Source organism: Notolepis coatsorum (assembly GCF_963971535.1).
Source record: "Notolepis coatsorum genome assembly, chromosome: 2".
In the NCBI taxonomy this organism is placed as follows: domain Eukaryota; kingdom Metazoa; phylum Chordata; class Actinopteri; order Aulopiformes; family Paralepididae; genus Notolepis; species Notolepis coatsorum.
In genome coordinates, this window is record NC_140166.1 from 228,923,997 (window position 1) to 228,950,398 (window position 26,402).

Genomic DNA, 26,402 nt, shown 5'->3' on the forward strand with positions numbered 1-26,402 from the left:
ATCACAGTCACCGATCTTCTTCCATCATTTAGTCGTCTGGTTCCTTCTCTGGAGCCAGGGGTGCTCCGTCCGAATGTATCTAGCCGTAGGCTGCTGACTTCTCTCGCCAGGAAGTCTGCTAGATCGAGGAGGTTCGGTTCGGGGCCATTCGGGTCTCGGTGGTCTCTCTGCCGCCTAAAACGCTCCTGTCGAGCGGGCGGCAGCTTCTCCAAGATCCTTTCCACATTTGAGTTGGCGTAAAGTTCATGCCTCCCCTTCTCTCTCTGCGCTCCCAACATCCCTACCAGGGACTGCACTCTGATGGACAGGTCGTCCAGTGCTCGATTGTCTATTGCTGGGGGTAAGCGGTCGATGTGTCGGATCTCCTGGATCACGTAATCCCATATGCGCCCATACCTCTGGTCCAATGCTACCAGCGCTGCTGTGTATGGGGTGGTGGAAGTCGCGTAGGCGAGCGCTATATTATGTGCGCGGGGTACCTTTAAGTGCTTCAGTAGGATGGCGTATTTATGGCGTTCATCCAATACATCCACCAACATGGTCTCCAGACACATGCGGAGTTCTGTATACTGGGCCCGGTTCTCTTGGGTGAAGTCGGGTACCATAGGCGTGCCAATGTATGACGCTGACTGTGGATACATCGGCGAGCGTTGGGGGAGAGGCCTCCTAGGCGAGTCTCCTCCCGCTCCTTGGTATGGGCTGGTACCGGCAGTGTACCATGGCCCGCTTGTCCAGGTGCTGTTCCTCGGTGCGGGTCGTGCGTCGTGCTCACCCGTGTATAGAGTCGGGGGTCTGTAGCGCAGCTCCGCGGGAGTATAGCCTGGGCTGTACCGGACCTCCTGGTCCGGTAGAGTACTGTGCTGTCGTCGGGCGTGGTTCTCCTCCTCTTCCTCTTCGTCTTCAGTTAGGTCATCCAGTGCTTGTAGTCTCTGGTTTAGCCTCTCCACAGGATATGCTGCTCCTTCCCGGTTGCTAGGTCTCGCTTGGACCGGTGGGGGGAGGTGGTCTGTGGGGGGTATAGACCTCGTCTGTTGGTCAAGTTCAGGGTTGTTTACTCGGCTAGGGGATGCCGCCCTGGAGGTGTGTCTAGACGAGTTCCTGGAGCCTCTGGCGGAGGGAGAGGGTGTTGTCCGTCTGATCAGCTGTTCTATTAGTTGCGCTTGCTGTCTGTCGCGCTCTGCGTCCCGTAGAGCACCAGCAGCTGCTCGCTGGCTGTCTGCTCGGTCTCGGGCCACATTCTCTTCCATCTGAATGCGTCTTATTTCTAGACGTATATGCTCCGCTGCTGGATCTGCAGTCGGTCGCGTTCAGCAGCGGCGTTCAGGCTGATGAGGAAGGCCTGCTGTAGGGTCCTCTCTGCCTCGCTGGGAGAAGGCGGTTGTATAGGGGAGCCTTCCCTCGGGGTACTCCTTGCGGAGCCTTGGAGCTCTATCTCCACGGTGCTCTCCCCGTCTTCTTCCGTGCCGAGTTCTCTCTCGGTAGCGTTGTATTCCTCCCGGGACTCATCGGGGACTACTTCTTCAGTACTGGCGGGGTGTGAAGTCATGTCTGGTTCCCACTGGTCCCCACCGTGAGCTTGGTCAGTTACATTAGAACCCGTAGGGGCCTCTATGGTCGGGGTAGTCTGGGCGTTGGGGTTAGACATACTTTTACTTTCTAGTTTTACCGCGTTTACTGTTAGTAGAAGACTAGGTTGTTGACTGACAGCGTAAGCCTCTAAGTACTGAGGGAGCCGTTGTTCGCGCTGCGGGCGTTGGTTAGGAGGATCGTTTCGTGGAGTGTTCATCATAGGCCATTTCAATATTAATAACACTATATTAATATTACACTAATTACCATCCGGCTCGAAGGACCAATTGTAACTGAGGGGTACAATTCCCTGACTGTATTGTTAGATATGATACTTACTACCACTACCTCTTGTACTTTAGACTCTGGCCACCCAGTACTAGGCATAAATAATTATGGTAAACACTCCCACGTAGATGAAACGATCCAACACAAATGTACCAAGTCGAAAGTCTGCGTTTAATAATAATTAATACATAGCAAAAGGTATGTAGAGCAATCACTTAATTACATTTATGATTTGAAATAGGATGCACTTTTATGGCAAATGAGTATTCGTTGGTATATCAATAGAGAACGTCCAATCTCTGGTGGCGCAGGCGGTAAATATACAACCTGGAATATTTAAGGAATAATAGCAATGATACTTTAATGATTATAGAACTGGATACACTAGGGGGGAATTCCGGTCGCTTGTAAGACAACTGGAGAAGGGGGGGGGGGTAGAGTCTGGCTGTATCCGTCTGGCCGAGGGTATCCTGGGAGAACCCACGGTTGTGCGGCTCGGTGCCTCAGCGATCCTCGATCCACAGATGAAAGCAGTTGGACTCTCTGTGGGCCGGCTTCCTCCGGTCCACGATGGAGAGACGTGAAGCGACCTCGTCGTGTAGAGCGTCTCCTCACCTGTCGTCCTCTCCGGGGGGGGGGTTTCCAACACACGGCAGTGTTGGTCTTTATCCATAGAATAATCACTGTATACAAAGCATAATCCGTGCCTGGGAAGGCGGGCTGTCGTCGGTAGAATAATCCGGCATGCAGGTCCACTCGCTCGTCGGCTCTGGGGCTCCTCGGGTGCAGCCTCACATGGGGTCGGCCACCCTGGATAAGCAGCCAGTTCTACCCGAAACGATGGGGGTACTGACTACGATAGTATTCTCACCGCACGAAGCACTACATATGAATAGACTATTATTAGCTTAATAGACTACGTCCAACTCGACGATATAGTGCCAAATATGACTATTCAAATATTAATATACACGATGTCTCAATACCGATGGTAGGCCGAACTTGGCCTTACTCCCACACGTGGCGTCGCGGGGAGGCTTTACGTCTGTCACTCTATTGGAGGGTAAGAAACTGGACTAAAAGGAAGTCCTACTTTAGTAGCGCAGTATATATACGCACTATGAACAAATAGTACCATTAGTGGTGCGGTAGCCAGATTCCTACGCGGAACTAGGACTTGTTCGTACATGTTGAGCGGTACGTTTGAACTGGGTCTGGGGGGTATGGCAGCCTGGCACCAAGGTCTCGACCAATAGTAGAATGGAGACTATTATGGGATGTTCAGTAGGCTAGAATGGATATTAAATGCATATTGTACAAGGAATATACAAGGGATATCAGGGAATATTAGAGAATATACAAATACAATTAAATATATATATATAAATAAATATATATATTCGGTTTAATCTGGCCCTTCACAACATGGGTCATGAGCCAAATAATGACACTGGACGTTGATATTTAATAAATGTAACTAGTAAATGACAGTTTATGACACTCTTATTAATGACCTTTCTCTCTCTCTCTCTCTCTCTCTCTCTCTCTCTGCTTCTTTCTTTCTTTCTTTCTTTCTTTCTTTCTTTCTTTCTTTCTTTCTTTCTTTCTTTCTTTCTTTCTTTCTTTCTTTCTTTCTTTCTTTCTTTCTTTCTTTCTTTCTTTCTTTATCTCCCTTTTTCTTTCTATTTCTCCCTCCCTCTTTCTTTCTTTATCTCCCTCTATCTCCCTCTTTCTTTATCTCCTTTCTTTCTTTCTATTTCTCCCCTCCCTCTTTTTTTCTCTCCCTCTTTCTCTATCTCTATCTCCCTCTTTCTTTCTTTCTTTCTTTCTTTCTTTCTTTCTTTCTTTCTTTCTTTCTTTCTTTCTTTCTTTCTTTCTTTCTTTCTTTCTTTCTTTCTTTCTTTCTTTCTTTCTTTCTTTCTTTCTTTCTCTCCCCCTTTCTTTCTTTATCTCTTTCTTTCTTTCTATTTCTCCCTCCCTCTTTTTTTCTCCTTTCTCTATCTCCCTCTTTCTCTCTATCTCCCTCTTTCTCTATCTCTATCTCTCTATCTCCCTCTTTCTTTCTTTATCTCTTTCTTTCTTTCTATTTCTCTCTCCCCCTCCCTCTCCCCCTCTCTCTCCCCCCCCCCCCTCTCCCCCCCTCTCTCTCTCAGACGGTAGCTCAGTGGCGTAAGGCAGGCTACCAGGAGATGCCAGAGTACGAGAACTTCCGCCACCTCCTCCAAGCCCCCGTGGACGACGCCCAGGAACTGCTACACACACGCTTCCCCATGCCCCGCTACATAGACACAGAGCACGGAGGCAGCCAGGTACACACTATACTACACACACGCTTCCCCATGCCCCGCTACATAGACACAGAGAACGGAGGCAGCCAGGTACACACTATATATACACTATACTACACACACGCTTCCCCATGCCCCGCTACATAGACACAGAGCACAGAGGCAGCCAGGTACACACTATATACACACTACACTACACACACGCTTCCCCATGCCCCGCTACATAGACACAGAGCACGGAGGCAGCCAGGTACACACTATACTACACACTACACACACGCTTTCCCATGCCCCGCTACATAGACACAGAGCACGGAGGCAGCCAGGTACACACTATACACACTATACTACACACACGCTTCCCCATGCCTCATCACACAGACACGGAGCACAGAGGTACACTACAGACACATTCTAACACTACACACACACACACACACACACACACTTCTGAAGGTATGGTGGTGGTGATGTGATGATAGTGATGGTGTTAGCCTGTTGCAGGGAACTACTCTTTTGTGTGCATGTGTGTGTGTTTACCGTTTGTTACATGAATCTTTTTGAACATGCGCTCGGTTTGTGTGTCCACATTATGTTAGTTCATAAGCTACTTTGATTACTTAGTGAAGCCTTTGGCTTATATTCAGTGACATGTTGTAAATGGTCTGCATTTATATAAATTTTTCTCCAAAGCACTTTACAACGTATGCCTCACATTCACTCATTCACTCACACATTCACACACCGACGGCGGAGGCGACCGTGCAAGTGTGTACCAATACATTATCTTAAAGTACTAAATACATAGTGTACATTGTTATTATTATTATTATTATTAGTAGTAGTTAGTAACAACATGTTGTTGTTAGTTGTGTTTGTGCTCTTGTGGGCACAGTTCTACGATGTTAGCTGTAGTGTTCATGGTTGGATGCTGCTTATTAGCCTGTTCACAGTCAACACATCCAGGAGACTTCATTGTGTTTCATTATCCTTGTACAATTTTAAAGCTGTCATGTAATCGTCTGCTTGCCTTATTTATTGTCAAATAAAACTAAAACTAAATAATATTCTGTGTTTCCAGGCTCGTTTCCTGCTTTCCAAAGTGAACCCTTCTCAAACCCACAACAACATGTACGCCTATGGACAGGTAAGAGTCTCCTCTACTGACAGTACTGCCACCTGCTGGCTGAAACTATACATAGCTCCTGTGTGTATCCCTGTCTCTAGTTGACAGTATATCAGTTCAAGTATTTGTGATTTTGTTTAGCAGACCACAGTCTTTCCCAGCAGATATAATAACGTTTCCAAGACTTTTATGAAGTTGGTGTAGCATTGAAATGTCAGTCTATATGAAATAAAGGTCTAAACAAGGGCTGGCCAATGAATGAATGAATGAAAACTTTATTTAACAGATTGCAGAATGGGTACAATACAGTACGGCTCAATACATACAATTGTTAAGGGGATGCAGACCTGAGAAAGACGTTTGTCTTGTTTCCATCAGGGTCCCCCATTTTCAATTCATATAGACATTTATGACATACACAACATACATGACATTTATGGCATAGGGACATATAGGTATTTGGTACTGATACATTTGTGACATAGGCGGTATTCAAATATACAGTACTGTTACCCCTAGATCCTGACAGAGTATATACATATGATGGGGAGGGGACTGTACATTAGGAGGGGGTGGGTGGGTGGGAGGGAAATATACATACGGCGGGGAGGGAATATATACATGCGGTGGGGAGGAGACTGTCTATTAGGAGGTGGTGGGCCAAACCTTCTGACATATAGGGCCAAGGGCCAAAACACAACATGTAGGGCCAAGGGCCAAAACACAACATGTAGGGCCAAGGGCCAAAACACAACATGTAGGGCCAAGGGCCAAAACACAACATGTAGGGCCAAGGACCAAAACAACATGTAGGACCAAGGACCAAAACACAACATGTAGGACCAAGGACCAAAACAACATGTAGGACATCTTGTTATTCTCTGGAACCCTTTCTACCAAATGTCACGTCATGAAGTACAGAGGTTGAATATCTCTCTCCCTCTCTTTCTCCTCCTCCCTCCATTTCTCCCTCCTTCCCTCTCTCTCTCCTCCTAGGAGTCTGGAGCTCCTATTCTTACAGATGACGTCAGTCTTCAAGTCTTCATGGACCACCTCAAGAAACTAGCAGTCTCCAGCGCTGCCTGAGTCCAGATCAACAACAAATAATAATATTTTCCATTAGCTGCCTGAGCAAAAATAAGCAAGAAATATATAATTTTCCAATATATATATAAGTTATACTGTATATTTCCAATATACAATGATATTAATTTCCATTTGCTGCCTCAAGTCCCCGCGACGACCAATCAACCAACTTAACATACTGTTGCCCTGGTAACCAATTAGCCAATCCTATGCCACCATGTTCTCCAGTAACCCATACCCTCCCCTCGTACACCCAACTAGCCAATGGCACAAAGCCCAGACATGTACCATCCAATCGGGAGTAGATTGAGAACAGCAATAACCAATAGCCGAGCAAGTTATGGGACCGTATAGTAAACATTGGCCGAAGGACTTAAAATGATTCCTTTTGAAGTCGGTACCCTGCTGGGAAACATTCATGTCAGCTTAAGGGAAAGACTCTTGGCTCTCTCTCTCTCTCTCTCTCTCTCTCTCTCTCTTCCTGTGACAGACGCCTCCTCTGGACGGAGGTGAATCCAGCCTTTCCGAATCGCACTCGTCTGCCATTCTCCCCAGTTCCATAATCCTATGATTCAACTCGAGTCTCCTGAACTGAATGATGGAATTATTATAGCGGGGGGTGATGCAGGGGTCTGGATCCAGGCTTAATGCGTACCTGAGACCTGCCGGCATTCTGCCTTTTCATCCATTCAAGTCTTGTGTACCGACTGGACTGCTAATCGATCGGCGGTAATGTGGGAACTAGCCTGTCGGTCTGATCTTGCCAGGCTTTTATAATCGGATTCCATTTTAAAACAGCTGATTTCCACCTGTCATTGAAATGACGATACCTTTTTTAAATGAATTAATTCATTAAATGAATACTGTATTGGATCAAAGTCGGTGGCTGACCAGTTGACCAGGGCATATTGGCCAGAATGAAAGCCAGTACCGGATTGTGGATTGAACCGGGTCGTTCTGTCTAACTGCTTTATATCAAGGTTTTTTATGTGATGGGTTTCTATCCAGGTTTCTATAGGATCATAATTCTACAAGAACGGTGTGTCTGCTGGTGTTATGATGATCTCAGCCACAGTCAGTATTAAACCAGATGAAACAAAGTTCAAGTTACCTGAAATGAAAATAATAAGTACAAAATGTCATAGTATTGTTAACTGACTACAAGAGGAGTATACGTTACGACATGTTTACGACAGTTACAGTAAGTGGGAGTGGCGCGAGAGGCAGGGATGTGGGGATTGAGGAACCACCTGAGGTAGTAATAAAGCGTCTTGTTTACCTACCAACTGTTCCGTTGTCCGTTAATATCTAAGATATTACATGGTGTCAGAAGTGGTCGAGGATGGCAAAGTTTCAACCACCAGAGAGTTTTTGTTTCGAGAAACCCGCCGAATGGTCAGACTGGAAGAAACGGTTTACACGGTACAGGACAGCTACTAAGTTGGACAAAGAAGAAGGTCCAGTTCAAGTAAGCACGCTGGTGTATGCGCTCGGGAAGGAAGCAGAGAACATTCTCAGCTCTTTTACCTACGGGGAAGAGGAAGATGACTCGCAGTATGATGTTATACTGGCGAAATTTGATGCATATTTCATCCCGAGACGCAACGTTATGGGTCATTCCAGAATTGGAGGACAATTAGGCATCAATACTTTTGAAAAATGGACCCTTTATTTGATAATTTTCTGTTATGTATTTCATAAAAACAGGTATTTAACCATCAAATATTTGGATTCGTCCAGCTCAGGCATCAAAGGTACACTTTTTATGATACGTTTTATTTGTTGTGTCTTATGTTTGCCGCAACCCTGTTACAAATACTCAGGAAGCTGAAAAAAGTACATTTAAAAATATTTTCAATAAATCCTTTACAATTAAGTAAAGAAAGTCACATGCTTACTGAATACTGATTTAATTTCAGATAAGACTTCACTTATATTAATTTAAGCAACTTTGAAATCGATCTTGCCCAACTTTTCAATAGTCACATCTTTCTTTTTACTAATTTCAGTATTTAATTTCAAATATTTGTTCAAATACATTATGCATTTAATCATGCAAACTATTACATTTACAATAGGTTAAACCATTGTGAGCTGAGAAAATCATGTATGATTATTTGAATAAAAATGATATGGCAACAGCCTTCAAATTAGAGTAACAGGGTTGCGCTAAGTAACAGTTACTTTACTTTTGATTGTAGATCATGACATATGTGACAAATACATACTCAGGACCACAGGAATGTTGTTTAATAATATTATTTTATTTTGGGACTCAACAGGATGAGTAGGAATGATACAAAATAAACATGTCAACAAAACCACAAACTGGATCAGAATAGGCCAACAACCTGGCATTCTTGCTGCATTCCTCACCTGAATAAGCATATCAACAATAGTAATGAACTGATATATTGGGAATAATACAAAATAAACATGTCAACAAAACCACAAACTGGATCAGAACAGGCCAACAACCTGGCATTCTTGCTGCATTCCTCACCTGAATGAGCATATCAAAAATAGTAATGAACTGATCAATCTTTTTTTTGATCAAATTTTTTTATTATTAATTACATGAAACAGGACAACACAATAACCACAGTAACAAAAAACATAACTTCACAGGAGAATAACAAACAATAATAATACAGAATAATAAATTATAAGACAAAAAGAAAAAGAAACAGCGTCCAACCTATCAAATATAGGTGGCTACTTCAATAACAAAAAGGGGTCTTCAAGACATGGCAACCTTTCCCCACCTTTACAAAGTGGAGTGACTTAAAAGATTGTTTATGAGAGTGTTGTCGCAGATTTACTGTAGATAGCCTAGGTCCCTTACACATGTTCAAGACTGCCAAACTCGCAGACGGTAAAGTGTAAGAAGAAAGAAATTCCTCTTCCAAGTTGGTTGACAGGTCAATCAGTCTGCCAATATTAGTCCCTTGGGGAGATGGCATGTGAATTGACATATAGCGCAGAATAGCTAAATACCAACCCCCCCTAAAATCCCCCCAGCCAAAGTTAAGAAGGACAAGACAAAAACCAAGACAGACAAGACATTTCCTCCTCCCCCTCCCCAGAGACCGCCGGACCCCCCCGATCAAGCGCCCCAACCCCGCTCAGCCGCACACGGCGGTCTTTACCTTCTCAGCTGCTGCGAACCACAGGTCAATGCCAGCCTGCCCTACCCCAATCACCCGAGCCGTGGATATCTCAAGATAAATCACATCCAATAGAGTTAGGGACCAGTTGATCATTGTCAGCTTCTCAGGCTCCTTCCATCTCATTGCTATAAGCTTCTTCGCTGCTGTGACGCCCGCTAGGACAACCCTTTTCAGTTGTACGGACGCGGGTAGTGTCGTTATATCGTTCAGGAGTAGCGTAACAGCTGTGAATGGGATAGTTAAGCCACACAGATCTGAAAGTTTGTCCGTTATTGACCTCCAGAAACGGGCCACTGGTGGGCAATCCCAATACATATGCATATAAGTGCCAGTGGCCTTTTGAGAGCACAAAGTGCACCGAGAGTCGGTTATCAGTCCCATAGCAAATAGCTTCCTAGGTGTAAGATAGGTCCTATGAATATAATTAAAATTAATTTGCTGGTGATTGGGGTTGCGGGAAGATAATGCCACATTTGCCCAAACATCATCCCAGTCAAACTCGGGGTCCAACTCCGGGATATCCACACGCCAGATTGTATCCAATGATAAATTTTTATACGTGGATTGAATTAAGAGCGTATAAAAGTCTGAGACAAACCCTCTGGATGTCGTTCTGTCCACTATGAGCCTGAGGAAGGGGTGTGGTTGCAAAGCTTGAGCCCACGGTACGCCATGCGCCCTCAGTGCTGACCTTAGTTGAAGGTAAAGAAAGAAGGACTCGCCGGGAAGATCATAAAATTCTCTTAAGTCCTGAAACGCACAGAGGCCGTTCTTATCATAAATATCCTCCAGAGTATGCACTCCCCTCCTTTGCCATTGAGGAATATTAACCGGCTTGTGTCCAACAAGTAATTGCTGGTTATTAAAAATTGGAGAGTCCAGGTGCCAAGGGCATTTAACCCCACACGACCTCTGTACATTACGCCACGTTTGGATCACGTGAGTTATGATCGGTCCATACCTCAGCCGGCATTTCGCAATAGAGACAGTGGAGTACACTACATCCTGCAATCTTAGCGGAGACACCGCCGCCGCTTCTAAGGAGCGCCACGATACAGCCTCTACAGGGTCTAGCCAGCACATCAGAGGTCTCAGTGAAAAGGACCAGAAATAAAGTTTAAAATCAGGGATTGCGAGGCCCCCATCTTGTTTCCTACGTTGAGTAGTAGCCCTTTTGATTCTCGGGCGTTTGTTATTCCAGACAAACTTAGATACCATCGATTGTACCTTGCGCCAGTGGTCTATTGGAGGGGGCAGGGGGAGCATTGAGCTAATAAAATTTATCCTAGGCAGGATGTTCATTTTGATTATGGAAGCCCGGGCTTGTAAGGAGTTAGGAAGGGACGACCACCTGTCTAGATCCTGGCGTATTTTATCATAAGTACCCGTGAAGTTGTACTTAGTAGTTTGGTTCAGCGTGGGGAATATCTCTATGCCCAGGTATTTAAAATGTTCTACTATGGGGATATCAGCTGGTAGTCGTACCGCCTTGGCCAGTTCATTAAGAGGTAGGCAGGCTGATTTGTTCCAGTTAATCTTAAAACCTGACAATTTACCAAAGTCGTCGATTATCCTCAATAATTTTGTGGCCGACCGGGAGGGGTCGTCCATGAAAATCAGCAGGTCATCCGCATAGAGAGCAATTTTGTGTGGAGTATTGTTGACCATTATGGGGACGATGTCCTCCGATTGCCTAATAAATTGAGCCAAAGGTTCGAGGGAAAGCGCGAACAGTCCCGGGCTCAGAGGGCAACCCTGTCTAGAAGATCTGGAGACTGGAAAGAGTGTGGAACAGTTTTTGCCTGTCAGTATCATCGCAGACGGCGAGGTATACAGGACTTTAATCATATGAATAAAACTCTTTCCAAGACCCATGACCTCAAGTACCTTCCACAGGTATGACCACTCAAGTCTGTCAAACGCCTTCATGGCATCCAAAGACAGAACTGTGGATGGAGTTGTATTGTCTTTACTGTTATCGATTACATGCAACAGCCTCCTAAGATTATCTGCAGCCAGACGCCCCGGGATAAAACCAGTTTGATCGCAGTGTACCAATACAGACATAAATCTCTGCAGGCGACGGGCCAGCACCTTGGCAAACACCTTTAAATCGGCCCCGAGAAGACTCAAGGGTCTATAGCTACCACAATCATTGGGATCTTTGTCCTTTTTGAGAAGTAAAGAAATCAACGCCATATTGACATCTCTTGAGAACTCCCCTTGTTCGATAGCGTAATTGATCATATCGAGCATCAATGGACCCAGTTGGTCCCAGAAAGCTAAATACACTTCGGGTGGAATACCATCCCAGCCTGGCGCCTTACCCCTCTGCATTTCAACAATAGTCTCCCTCAATTCTACGAGAGTAATCGGTCTCCCCAGTTCCTTGGCCTCTTCCTCAGAAATGTGGGGTATCTCAAGCCCGCCAATGAACGATTCAAATCTAGAGTCATCCAGATTACCCTCTGAGCTATATAACTGTGAGTAAAACTCTTTAAAAGTGTCATTGATCTTTTTCGAATCAGTAGTGACTGCACCCTGGCTCGTCCTAATCGAGGGGATATCTGAGAAATGATCATTTGAGCGTATTTTCATTGCCAATAGATGGCTAGGTCTGGAGCCGTGAAAATAGTAATTTTGTCTTGTCCTATGTATTAAGAACTCAGACTGTTGTTTAAGTATGGAGTTTATTTCTTTTTTGACTATCTTACGTTGTGTGTTTAGTCGTTCATTATAGTCAGTTTGCAAGGATGCGTATAGGTCCGCATATAATGATTCCAGTCCTTCTAGCTTTTTTGACCGGGATTTTCGCAAATTGGAGGCAAATAGTGTGACATGACCCCTGATGAATCCTTTCAATGCGTTCCACAGGACCCTAGGGTCTTCTACCGTGCCAACGTTGATCTGCAAAAATTCAGCTAGTTTACTCCTGAACTCAGAACAGAAGTCATCGTTCTTTAGCAAGGTCGAATTAAAACGCCATCTGGGAGCTCTTGCGGAGAGCCTGCCAAAGGTTGCCGTAAGGAAAATCCCCTTGTGGTCTGAGAGAGCCAAGGGAACCAATGAGACATCGAAACTATCAAACATATTAGGGGACGCGAATGCATAGTCAATTCGAGAGAAGCTTTTGTGTCTGGCTGACAGGTGAGAGTAATCTCTGAGGGTGGGGTTGCATAAGCGCCAGAGGTCTGTGAGCCCCGTGTCTTTGGCCCACATCCTGAGGGCCTTAGAGGCCCGTTTCTGGTCGCTCGTTTCAGAGGGCCCGGACCTATCCATCTCCGCATCCCAGCACGCATTAAAATCGCCACCCACAATGAGAGCGTATCCATTAAGTTCCAACATATTCTTCGTGATTGTATTATAGAACGCTGAATCAAATGTGTTAGGAGCATACAATGCTATTATAGCTATCTTCCTATGCAAGAATTCAACTTTTGCTATAGTAATCCTTCCCTCCGTGTCCGACCATACATCCAAGATTTTGATATCAAGGTTACGTCTTGTAACTATGACTACTCCCTTCGTCTTATCATCGGCTGAGGATGAGGAGATAACGTGATATTGCCGATTTGCCAGTCTTGACACGTCACCTACCATTAAATGCGTCTCACTAAGGAGAGCAAGGTCAATATTTCTCCTCTTCAATAGCCAAAGGACACTGGCACGCTTGTGTGGGGCGTTAAGCCCTCCTGCGTTCCAAATTAAAATATTCAATTTAGCCATGGTCGAGCTTGTATAAGTGCGTAGAGAACATACCCGTGCAGCCAGGCTGAGTACAGAGGTGCCGATCCCGGCGGGCCCGGACGGTCAATCCCAGGAGTTCAGAGGAGGAACACTTACACATATATAAGACAGCAGTACATAGAACACATAAAAATACCACCCCAGCTACAGCCCCCCCTCCTTCTACTCTACACCCTAACCCACCCGTCCTACTATAAGTTCCTCTATACCCACTCTCCAATCCCCACCCTATGCCCCATCCACTGAGGATGGTCATCTTCCTATCACTTCCCACTAGAGACATGGATCAATAAGACGCTTCCCACTCCCACCCCCCTCTAGATAAACCCCTGAGTAAACCCCCACTAGTCCAATAAACACAAATAATAATAAATTAAATTCAATAAAGATATCGGTCGAAACCCACCTGAGCCCTGGCCCCAACATGAGACAACCATAATGGTAAAAATAGCCATTATTAAATAATAACTCCGCATCAACCTGCAGCCCTCTATTTCCGAATCTGCGCTTCAACATCACATTGTTATAGCCCAAAAAGGTATAGGAAAATTCAAAACAAAATTAAATTAAAGCATCCCAGCCGATAGTCTAAGGCAGGTTCGGGTCACAGGTTAATTGTGCAAAATTGTGTGAACAGTGTCAATTAAACAATGACAAAAAAAAGGAGGAAGGGGGAAAAAAAAAAGGTTATGGTCAAAGTGCACCCCTTTAGCCGTCCCTCTGATCAGGCACAACGGCTGAATTGACCTAACCTATGTAAGAATAGAATTAAACACAATCATTCATTAATCAATCCGGGGATGGTAATAGGCAACACCTGACACCACCTGTCATCATACATTGTTTCAATAAAGATATCGGTCGGAGCAGTTAGTCCAAGGTAGGATCGAATCACAGTTAAATTGCTCATTCAAATGCCCTTAAAACAGCGACACTAATTATTATACAATTACTCAGCATCAACCCTGTAACCAACTACCTTGGAGTCTGCATATTAATGTCGCAACGTTATAGCATAAGTGGATCACGGAAAATTCAAAACACATTTAAGGCAGATTAGCAGTTAGTCCAAGGTAGGATCGGATCACAGTTAAATTGCTCATTCAAATGCCATTAAAACAGCGACAATAATTATTATATAATTACTCAGCATCAACCTGTAACCATCTACCCTGGAGTCTGCATATTAATGTATCAACGTTATAGCATAAGTGCCTCACGGAAAATTCAAAACAAAATTAAGGCGAGTCAGCAGTTAGTCCAAGGTAGAACCGGATCACATTTAAATCGCGCATATAGATGACATAAAAACTGCGACAATAGGAAAGAAAAAAGAAAGGAAAAGAGGGTAATGGCTAGAGTGCAAGCCATATAACCATATAGCCATGAAGTGCAAGCCATACCCGACCCAACCTGTTATCAAATATTGTATATGCATATTCAACCGACCTTGGCATCTACTTTGGATCACCAAAGCTCAAAACAACCTGGATATAAAAATAAAAAGCATACCAGAAGTTAGTTAGGGACTCGGTCACTCTTGAACTGTGCAAACCAATGTCCCTTTGAACAGCAACAGCGACCAAAATACGTAACCATTAACGGGTCTCGAATGTCTCGGCGCAGACCATAGTCGAAGCCCGCTGGCTAGCCCGAGGCTAGCGCGTAAGCTAGTGACGAATCCGGATAGCACGTTAGCCTACTATGTACATTGTTCAGCTAGCTCGTTAGCTTCCAAAGAGGCGATACACAAGTACGACCATGAGGTCAGCTTTAGCAAGTAACAGAAGTCATTGGGAAGCCCCGCTAGTTGGATGGGCAGAGGACAGTTAGCATGTCTGGGCATGACAGCAAGTGTTTGTGAATAGTCGACCTAATCAATGTATATAGGCCCAAACCGCCAAGTCACTCACCCTCCATAGATATCAAGCAACAGACTCGGGTGTCTCCGCGAGATATTCCTTCGCTTTAGCCAACGACCAAAACAAACGCTGACCACCGACCTTCTCCAACACAGATAGTTTCGCGGGAGCGAATAACGTGGGCCTCAGGCCTAGTTTCCATAGCCTAGACAGGACCACCTTGTACTCGGCTCTCTGAGCTTGAACCTCCGGTGTAAAGTCCTCGAAAATGGCCACTTTGTGATCGCCAAGCCTCAGAGTACCCCTTCTGGTACGAGCCGACCGCATGATGATTTCTCTCTGTTGGAGTCTGTTCAGCTTGACTATGATGGGCCTCGGTTCTTTGTTCACGCCGGGAGAAAACCTGCCCGCTCTGTAGGCCGACTCACAGATAGGAGGCGAGGGGAGGACGTCCGTCCCTAGTATCTTCTGCAGCAGTTCGGGCACGGTCTCAGAGAGACGGCCTTCACCGCTGGTCTCCGGTACTCCAACAATCCTGACGTTGTGGCGTCTATCCCGGGACTGCATCTCCTCCATCGCCGACTGTAGTTTGTTGACTTCAGCCTGCCTAGCCAGCAGGGCGGATTCAAGACCCGCCATCTTCTCACACTGTGATGATACCTCCGTCGTTAGCATGGCTAGTTCGTTAGCATTAGCCGATGAGGCAGCGTGAATCGTCTCCATCTTGTCTGTCAGCGGGACTACCGCCAGCCGTATTTCTTCTGATATCTCACGACGGAGGCTGATACAGAAATCCGCCAACACTTTCTTCTGTGCTTCAGCGATGCGTGCCTCAGAGTCTGCGTGTACTTTCTTCTGTGCTTCAGCGATGCGTGTCTCAGAGTCTGCGTGTAGCTTGGTCATGACCAAGAGCACAGCTTCGCTTAACTCCCCGACAGCGGGAGACGGTGCGGCCATGCTCGGCGGCGCCGGTGTCGTGCCTAATTCTTTCATGGCTCTGGTTTCCACCCCCGCCATCGTAGAAAGTCGAAAAAAGTTGATGAATGTATACTAAACACGACGACCTAGCAAACAGATAAAAAACAAATAAAAATAAAATAAAGACTAATGGGGAGAAACGTATATTCAGCACGGTAGAAGGGAGCTCATGTGAAACACGTCTACTCCATGATCGCTCAGCTCCGCCCCCCCTGAACTGATCAATCTTTTAGAAAGCTGATTTTATGTTCAGATTTCATTTTTCGTGGCTGGCCAGAGTATCCCATACCTCTCTTGCTATAGCCATGTGGCGCAAGGTAACATTCTCTAGGGGAGGAATGAGGGTCAGCATATCCTCTGAGGGATACCAGTGGAGATCATCCCTAAATGGCCAGAAAAAAACAGTTTGCCCCCACTCTATGCATACATTTCACTTGGCAGTGAGTCTCATTCACCTCCTGGATGATCCCAGGGTAGATGGTGTGGTCGTACAGCAGGGCACACCATTTCCCCATAACGCCTGGACTGAGCCACTGCACTTCTTCACATACACATGTGCTGTGTATGGGGTCTTCTGTGTGGTCATCTGTGGGATTAAAGCTGAAGATTTTTGGCAATCACACTCCAGATTCCCTGTTGCAGAACATATGCAGCTGACATCGTGGTAGAGCATTTTCCCAGGTGAAAGAGTGACCACCTGGTGGAGCCTCATAGTGGACGGTACGGCTGGAAGGTCAGCTGGCATTTCTTTCACTGCATTATCCACAGCTTGCTCCTGAATGTAAAACAATTTCACTTTTGATTGTTCCTTACTCAGAGCTTGGTACAGGGATAGTGCCGTAGGGATATCAACTCCTTGGGCGACAAGCCTGTCGGCCCTCCTCTGCAATGTGCCACCCACACCATCTCGGACACCTTTTCCATGGCTGGCTTCAAAGTAGTTCCATGATCGTCTTGTAAACCCCCTTTTGAAGATTTCAGTACAAAACAGGTAAAAATTGCCACGCTGCTTGTACTGTGTGCAGGGTCCGTCGCTAAGAAAATGGATGGTTTTCACATCTGGGAGTTTCTCTCTGATTTCCCTCAGGATGGGCTGCAGGTGTTGCCATATGGCAGGTGGTCCCTTCAGTCTGGATGCTGATACAGTGCAGAAGGAGGTAGGGGCAGATGCCTCCCCCACATAGTAAACCCCAGTGTGCAAAGTGGCCTGTTGGTGTGATGCACCAAAATGGACAGCCTGTACTTCAGTGCTGTACTTGCAGCTGTAGTTCTCTGAGAAGTCGATATGGACTGCACATTCATTTGCAGGGAGGTCCAGCTTCAGGGCCCGTGAGAAAGCATATTGCTGCCTGATGTTGTAGAGATGGCGCCTGAACTTCTGGAGCAAAATCTGAAAAGTTTCCACCAGCTCTTCTTGGGAGCATTCAAATTATTTTTTCAAAGTGACCTTTGAGGCTGCTCCAGGATAATTTTTGTGCTCTTTGTCCACAGTGGCCCACTGAAGGTAGGAGACAGATCGGTGGCTCTGTAGTGGCTTGTGAGTGTATAGGTATTGTTGCTGCAGTTCTCACATTCCCCATACATACATTGCTTGCTTGTGGTGTCACACATGATGGCTTGTGTCAGGCTCTCCAAGTCACGTACTTCCTCAGCTACAGCTGTGTGGAACAACAGGGTTCTCCTTAGGGTTGTGACCGAGATGTCAAACGTTGGAGTCGCTTTCTGTATTTTGCTGCCCTCTGTTCAGCTTTCCTCAACGTATCCTGTACTTTCTGGAACTCCCTGTTTAACTTTGCTTTGGTAGCCCTCAATGTTCTTCTCCCAGCATCATGTTGCCTAAAAGAAAGATATAAACATAAATGCATTGTCACATAATCATTTCACTTGCATGGACTTTTTCCCAATTGTAGTTTTGCACCAAACAAAGTAATTACCAGGATTAGATGGGCCTAATAATTACTGAGTACATATATCAAGTAAATTAAATGGTAAATGGTGCATTTACTGTATAGCACTTTTATCCAAAGCACTTTACAATGTTTTGTAAAAGATTTAATGATATTTTTTTTAATTAAATTACCTTGAAGTCCCAGTTTGAGAGCTGACTGGGTATTCTGGCCTGACTGGAACGTCTGGACTGACTGGGGCATCAGGGCTGACTGGAGGGGTGTTCATACCTTCAAGTACACTATTCCTGGCATCACTCCTCTTATGAGCCTCCTTCCATTTTTTACGCTGGGCACGCTGCTCTCTCATACTGCAGTCTTTTAGCCTTTTCTTCTTCCCTGTTTCTACATCTTTTCTCCACTTATCTTTCTCTTTTTCTAAGTACTGCTGTCTCCTCTGTTCATCAGCATCACGCCTGGCACGGTAGCGCCTCTGATTTTCAGCAGTGCTCAATGGTGTGGAAGAACTCTGTAGAAATAAATTACATTTCAAACAAAATGTCTATTAACCTTTGATAAAATAATGATTTGGGTAACACCTTACATTAAGTCTGCATTCACTACTATTAGGCACTAATAACATAGTTGTTACTAGTACACGTAAGTACAGTTAGTTACAGATGGAACAAGACATCTAATAATTACAAAGAAATGTGTGTAATTACACATGTTCATGTTCTACTTCTGTAAAGACATACTGCTGAACTGAAGGAGATGCAACCCTGTTACTGTAGTGCAACCCTGTTACTCTAATTATAGTAACAGGGTTGCAAGTAACAGGGTTGCAAATCAATGCTAATGTTAGCTTTTACTTCAGGAAAAGATGCTAGCTGAGGAATGTAAGTTACTGTCAATGTCGAGGTTAAACATAGTTATATGAATAAAGAAAGATACATTTGAAATAAATGTGTCTTATTGTGATAATATGAGTAACAGGGTTGTGTTGGCTAGAGTGACACAGTCAATCAAGGCTGAAAAGATTAGAAAAATATAAAAAGTAGAAGAGAGGACTTACCTTTGGTCTAGCCATTTTGTTAGCAGATGGCTTGATGATGTCATTTCCTGTGTCATGTGACTCACTGTTTTTATTTTTTCCCCTCTATCAGGTGAAATAGGTTTCGGTAACAGGGTTGCACACATGTTGTGGGACACAACTTCAGTGCATAATTACTATTATTTAAAATATGTTGATGAATAAACAAATTGTTTTTATAATTACAATAGACATATATCAACAATCTAATACCAAAAAAGTATATTTAAAACATATATTTAAATGTTATATTGGACATGCAAGTTGGTCATCAAGAAGGTGGGACAAGAGAAAAGTGCCATTTTAGGGGGTGTTCAAGAGCTATTTGGTATTTTAAATAATATTTTGGAACCACTTTTTCCACAACCATATTTACATTTAGTCTCAGGACAAGTACAATTTACATAACAAGTGCATGTTTTAGTATTTTGTGCATGGATTGTTTGGAATTTCATTGGTGGGACTGAAAATGTCCTCCAATTCTGGAATGTCCCTTATACATGAACGGGCGTGTTTCAACCAGAGAGTGCAGCGTGCGGGAGAGCGCGCAGAGACATTCATCCGCGCACTATATGAGCTGTCGGAACATTGCAACTTCGGAACGGCTCGTGAGGAAAACATAAGAGACAGAATCGTGGTGGGGATTCTAGATAAGGGTCTGTCTCAGAGGCTACAGCTGATCCCTAACCTCACTCTGGAGATGACTGTACAAGAGACGCGTCAATCAGAGGAGGTAAAAGCTCAAGTTAACCAGCAGGGGGAGCAGGCTTACGCTGTGCAAGAAGTAGCACAACGGCATAACAGAGGTGCAACACAGAAGTGGCGACACCCACAGAGAGAGAGGCGCCAGGAGAGAGAGAGTGAGAATGACCACAGGAAGTGCTGGCGGTGCGGCAAAATGCCACACAGTCAGCAGGATGACTGCCCAGCAAGGAGGTCTAACTGCAATAATTGTGGGAAGAGTGGACACTGGGGAAAAGTGTGCAAAAGCAAGCAGGTGAGGGAAGTGACTGAGGGTGAGGGATCAGAAGATGGACAGTATTATTATCTGGGCTCAGTTAATAGCATACCTCAAAATGATAATGAATGGACAGTCACATTAGAGATTGGCAGCTCACCTGTAGAATTTAAAATAGATACTGGAGCCGATTGTTGTATCATAAGTGAAACTGTGTACAAAACACTGGAGCCAAAACGGGTCCTACAGAGGCCAAAGAAGGTGCTGAGTGGTCCAGGGGGTGGATTGAACTGTTTAGGGCAGTTTATGACTCAGACCAGCTACAAGGGGAAAACATACACATGCAGGCTCTATGTCATTAGGGGGCAGAGTGTGAATAACCTACTCAGCAGGCCAGTAGCTGTAGCTATCAAGTTTCAAGTTTCTTTAATAGTTGTCATACAGAAGTACAGAATACTTTTGTACAAAATGCTTCTTACTGTTGCGCTCCAGAGACTGTGCATGACAAGATAAGTATGAAATAAAAACATAGTAAAAATTAGAAGAAAAAAAAGAGGTCACAGTGTTCAGTTTAGACATATGTACAATGTTCGTAGACGTAGTTACCATACAATATACAATACTGTGCAGTGTACTAATATACAATACTATATAGTGCAAGGCATAAATGGACAAGGTGCAGTTTAGGTACAATTCACAGTAGGTGTACGAGTTGTAGTGCAAATCCTTTATCAATAAATATAAAGTGTAAGTGTGTTTGTGTGATCTAAAGTGTGGAGAGTGGGTGCTGCAGTGTGTTGTTTGTTTGAGTGAGTGTGTGTGTGCGTGTGGGTGTGTGTGCTGTGTGCATTTGATGGTTGTTGCATAGTGATTATTGTTCGTTTAGCGATTATTGTTCGTTTAGCAGCCTGATGGCCTGGGGATAGAAGCTCCTTCTGAGTCTTTCTGTGCTCGCCATAAGACTCCGGTATCGCTTGCCTGACGGCAGCAGTTCAAAGAGGCAGTTGTTCGGGTGGCTCGAGTCCTTAATAATTCTCTTAGCCTTCCCCTTGCACCGCTTGTTGTAAATGTTCTGGAGGGTGGGAAGCCCCCCTCTAATTGTGCGTTCGGCTGAACGTGTCACTCTTTGTAGTCTGCTACGGTCTTGTGCAGTGCTATTCCCAAACCAGGAGGTGATGTTGCCGGTCAGGATGCTCTCTATTGTACATGAGTAGAAGTTCCTAAGGATCTTCTGACTGACTTGGAACTTCCTTAGGCGCCTGAGGAAGTAGAGGCGTTGTCGTGCCTTCTTCACAACACTGTCAATGTGTGTGGTCCATGTCAAGTCCTCGGATATGTGGGCTCCGAGGTACTTGAAACTGTTCACTCTCTCAACTGGTGCCCCGTCGATGCTGAGGGGGCTGTAGTCCTTGACCCCCGACCTCCTGAAGTCCACAATCATCTCTTTTGTTTTGCTGACGTTCAGGGAGAGGCAGTTCTCCTGACACCACTGTGACAGGTTCTCTACCTCTTCCAGGTAGGCCCTTTCGTCGTTGGCAGAGATCAGGCCTACCACTACTGTGTCATCAGCAAATTTGATGATGGTGTTGTTGTTCCGCTGTGCTACGCAGTCATGTGTGTACAGGGAGTAGAGGAGGGGGTTAGTAAAGCGAGTGGGCGAGGTCAACACCAGTGAACAGGAGTTTGGCCTACTGAAAACACAGCCTGTGAAGATAGCTCTAAAGGACAATGCCCAGCCCTATGCAGTATGCACAGCACGCCGGGTCCCCATACCGCTCCTGAGTGCAGTGAAAGAGGAGTTGGAGAGGATGGAAGCCAACGACATCATTGAAGCCGTGACTGACCCAACAGAGTGGTGCGCACCCATGGTGCCAGTCCAGAAAAAGTCTGGAAGAGCACGCATCTGTGTGGACTTAAAGAAGCTTAATAAGGCTGTCAAAAGGGAGAGATTCATCTTGCCGACATCAGAGGGGATGGTAGCTCAGCTCAGCGGCTCCACAGTCTTCTCATCACTTGACGCAGCGTCAGGGTTCTGGCAGATCCCACTGGACAAAGACAGCCAGAGGTTGACCACCTTCATCACACCGTACGGAAGGTACTGTTTCAAACGTCTTCCCTTTGGGATAAGCAGTGCACCTGAGATATTTCAGAGGAAGATGGTGGAGACGCTGGAAGGGCTGGACGGCGTTGCCGTCTACATGGACGACATCATCATCCATGGCAGCAACACCAGCGAACATGATGAGCGGCTGCAGAAGGTTCTGGATCGGCTAGAGTCTGCAGGCCTGAAGCTGAACGATGAGAAGTGTGTGCTGAGAAAGGAGGAGCTGCACTTCCTGGGTCAGGTGATCAACAAAGATGGTGTACGACCCGACCCAGCCAAAGTGTCTGCAGTCAGCAAACTGGAACCACCAGAAAACGTGCAGGAACTAAAGAGAGCACTCGGCATGATCAATTACCTGGGGAAATATATTCCAGACCTCGCCACAGTGGGCCAGCCACTATATGCACTGTTAAAAGCAGACTCAGTGTGGATGTGGGGTCCGGCGCAACAAGCAGCCTTTGAGCGAGTTAAAGAGCTCCTCACAACGTCACCTACCCTGGTGTACTATGATGTTAACAGGAGCACAGTGGTCTCAGCAGACGCAAGCAGTTATGGGATAGGCGGTGTCCTGCTGCAGCTCCACGGCGAGGACTGGAGACTAGTAGCATACTGCTCAAGGCGACTGAGCGACGCTGAAACCAGGTACGCTCAGATAGAGAAAGAGTGCCTGGCGAGCGTGTGGGCGTGTGAGAGGTTTCAGATGTATCTCTACGGCCTGCCAGCATTCAAACTGATTACGGATCACAAACCCCTCATCCCACTGATGAACTCCAGGGATCTCGACAATGTGCCACTCCGCTGCCAGCGACTCCTCATGCGGTTGATGAGGTTCAACCCGGAGGCTGAGTATGCACCGGGGAAAACGCTGGTGGTGGCAGACACACTGTCCAGGAGCCCACAGGCAGACAAGGGGCTCAGTAGGGACACAGACGTGGAGTGTTACGTAGCAGCTGTAATGAGCAACATTCCAGCATCGCCGAAAAAGATAGACAGCATCCGCGCGGAGACGGCGGCGGACGAGCAGCTCCAAGAAGTGATCAGGTACATACAAGAGGGGTGGCCTGAACACCTAGCACATATAAACACCTGTGTTAGGGAGTACTTTCCCGTTAGGAACGAACTGTCTATGCACGATGGGGTAGTGACCAGAGGGAGTAGAATAGTGATACCAGGGAGATTGAGGTCGGATATACTAGAACGCATACATGAGGGCCATCAAGGTCTTAACAAGTGCAGAGACAGGGCCAACACTTCGGTGTGGTGGCCTGGCATAGCCACACAGATCACACACAAAGTTGAGAACTGCATGTACTGTCGTGAGCAGAGGAGAGCACAGAACAGGGAGCCTCTCCTGTCAACACCTCTCCCAGACAGGCCGTGGAAGAGAATTGGCATAGATTTATGTGAACATGAGAGAGAGAGTTACCTAGTCATAGCTGACTACTACTCTAGATACCTGGAGATACTCCACATGCCTACCACGACTAGTGCACATGTGATCTTGAAGCTGAGAGCCACGTTTGCCCGGCACGGAATACCGGAGGAGGTTGTCAGTGACAACGGACCGCAGTTCAGCAGTGATGTCTTCAGAGGCTTTGCCTGTGACATGGACTTTAAGCACACAACCTCTAGTCCCCACAACCCACAAGGAAACGGTTATGCTGAACGTGCAGTCCAAACGGCCAAGGGGATTCTGAGACAAAAGGACCCCCTACTTGCTTTAATGGTTTACCGTTCTTCTCCACACAGCAGTACGGGTGTCAGTCCGGCAGAGCTCCTAATGGGCAGGAAAATCAGGACGACACTGCCCACTCTGGCCAAGAACCTGCAACCAAGGTGGCCGAACAAACATCACGTCAGAGCTCGAGATGCTGCGGAGAAGAGCAAACAGGCCTTCTACTATAACAAACGCCATGGCGTGAGAGAGCTCACACCACTGCAGCGAGGAGACCATGTTCTCACCAGACTGGACAATCAAAAGACCTGGTCCACACCTGCAGTAGTGGCAGGTGAGAGCGTCACACAGAGGTCTTATCTCATCGAGACAGAGCAGGGTGCTCTGTACAGGTGTAACCGTCGACATCTCCAAGCGGTGCCCGTAGCGGGGCCTCCAGCGAATGATGACACAAATCCCGGGAATGACACACCTGACATTCAGATGAGCCCAAACCATGGCTCGCCTGGTCCAACAAGGAACACTGATGGACTGATCCAAACCAGGTCTGGTAGACCTGTTAAACCTGTCCAGAGACTTGACCTGTGAGGGGAGAGTTCAATAATAATTTTTTTTGAAGGGTGTTGATATAAAAAAAAAAAAAAAAAAAAAAGGGGGAGATGTCATGGTTATTGATATGTGTTGATACTGTTAAAGAGAAGATATCAAAGTTATTGATATGTGTTGATATTGTTAAAAGGAAAAAGGGAGATGTCATAGTATTGTTAACTGACTACAAGAGGAGTATACGTTACGACATGTTTACGACAGTTACAGTAAGTGGGAGTGGCGCGAGAGGCAGGGATGTGGGGATTGAGGAACCACCTGAGGTAGTAATAAAGCGTCTTGTTTACCAACCAACTGTTCCGTTGTCCGTTAATATCTAAGATATTACACAAAACAGTTATTTTATAGATTCCTTGTTGAGGAAAACAAAGCAACATTAGGGTCGAGTTCGCTCCGTTCTACAGAATACATGAGAAAAGTAAACGTGACGATGTTACGCAGCTTCAGGGTCTGTTCTGTTGTCTGGACTCTGCTGCGCAGTGAAAGCTGCCTTGTGTGTCTGTCTGTCTGCGTTCTTACTAACTGTGTTATTTCCTGATGTTTCTAATAAAATACTCTCATGTCAAAAGGAACCAACGGTCTCTTGTGTATTGTGTCATCTAGTCAACAACGCTGCCAAAGTGCCCCTGAGCAAAGGCACCCGACCCCCATGTATGTGTACGTACTACCAACCTGCTCCAAGGACGGATACTGAACCGTAATATGAGAGTACATCATAGGAGAATACATTTGGCAGAAGGTGTTGCAGTTTGCAGTAGTCTTGTGTAGCCGTACTTCTCTCCACACTATATGTTAGCGTTGTACCAGGTCTGGCTGAACCTATTATCATTCCGGTCTAGGGGGGGGGGGGGGGGGGATGCTTGTTTGTATCTATTTTTTAAGCCAATCACAATCATCCTGGGCGGCGCTAAGCCCAGGATGCAGCGGCGGTGGCCTATAGTGTCTCAAATAGAGGAAGGGGAGGAGACTTTTAGAATTTAGACTGAAATTGTCTGCCACGAGTCAGACCAGTTTGCAGTGGTTGCTTCTTTGAAATTCATTATTTGGCCTCCAGAGTGCAGACGATGCACACAAATCGAGGGGTGGTTCTCATCCAAGGTGCCATTCAATGAGCTGAGGTGTGTGTTGAGATTTGACTCAAAAGAGATGGATGAATATAGTATATCTCTCACTATCAAGTTTCAATTCAATGCACCATCATGTAGTTTTGCCTGTCTGTGGGTTACCTTGAGTAACCGTCATGATTTCAGGAGAGAGACATTTCTGAGTCTTTCAAATGTGTTTATTTTCTTTCGGTGCTTTGAGCTCCACAAACCCAATGCCTGGATGAATAGATGGCATGCTGGGTAAGATGCCATAGGTGGATATACTTCTAACTGGCAGGGTAAACTCGGTACACCTGCCAGAGGCGGGAACCACCAGTGACATGCATGATACAATTTCAATCCCATCCTATTTTGCCGTCTTCTCCAGAGAGAGACGAGAAGATAGATACCAGTTCATCTGCTGACATCAAGTCAAGTCATTTATTTATATAGAGACATAGAAAGCTATCTGGCTGCATGTTAGCCTAGCTTAGCTCAATGAATGGAAGCGGACAGTGCCGGTTAGCCTTTGGGAGAGGTGTTAGCGGACAATGCCTAGGCTAAGCGGCACTGTCCGCTTCCATTCATTGTGCTAAGCTAGGCTAACATGCAGCCAGATAGCTTTCTATGTCTATATAAATAAATGACTTGACTTGATGTCAGCACGTGGACGGCACTTGCAACTGTACAGTGTCCCTGTCACCATGATTGATTGATTGATTGATTGAAAACTTTATTAACAGATTGCAGAATGGGTACAATACAGTACGGCTTAATACAAACGATTGTTAAGGGGATGCAGACCAGAAAAATACTTTAGTCTTGTTTACATCAGGGTCCCCCATTTTCATTTCATCAAGACATTTATGACATACAGATAT

The 26,402-nt window shown here is 45.7% G+C and overlaps 1 protein-coding gene across 1 annotated transcript in view; it reads left to right on the top strand.

Annotated features, from left to right (window-relative positions):
- Positions 1 to 6,417, top strand: part of LOC311246453 (protein transport protein Sec23A-like) — a 61,579-nt gene extending 55,162 nt beyond the window's left edge. Inside the window, exons 17-19 of the mRNA XM_084336607.1 lie at positions 4,011 to 4,166; positions 5,227 to 5,292; positions 6,268 to 6,417. Of these exons, the coding sequence (XP_084192733.1) occupies positions 4,011 to 4,166; positions 5,227 to 5,292; positions 6,268 to 6,357 (312 nt within the window). The 3' untranslated portion in view covers positions 6,358 to 6,417. The remainder of the gene's footprint in view (positions 1 to 4,010; positions 4,167 to 5,226; positions 5,293 to 6,267) is intronic.
- Positions 6,418 to 26,402: the final 19,985 nt, after the last annotated feature.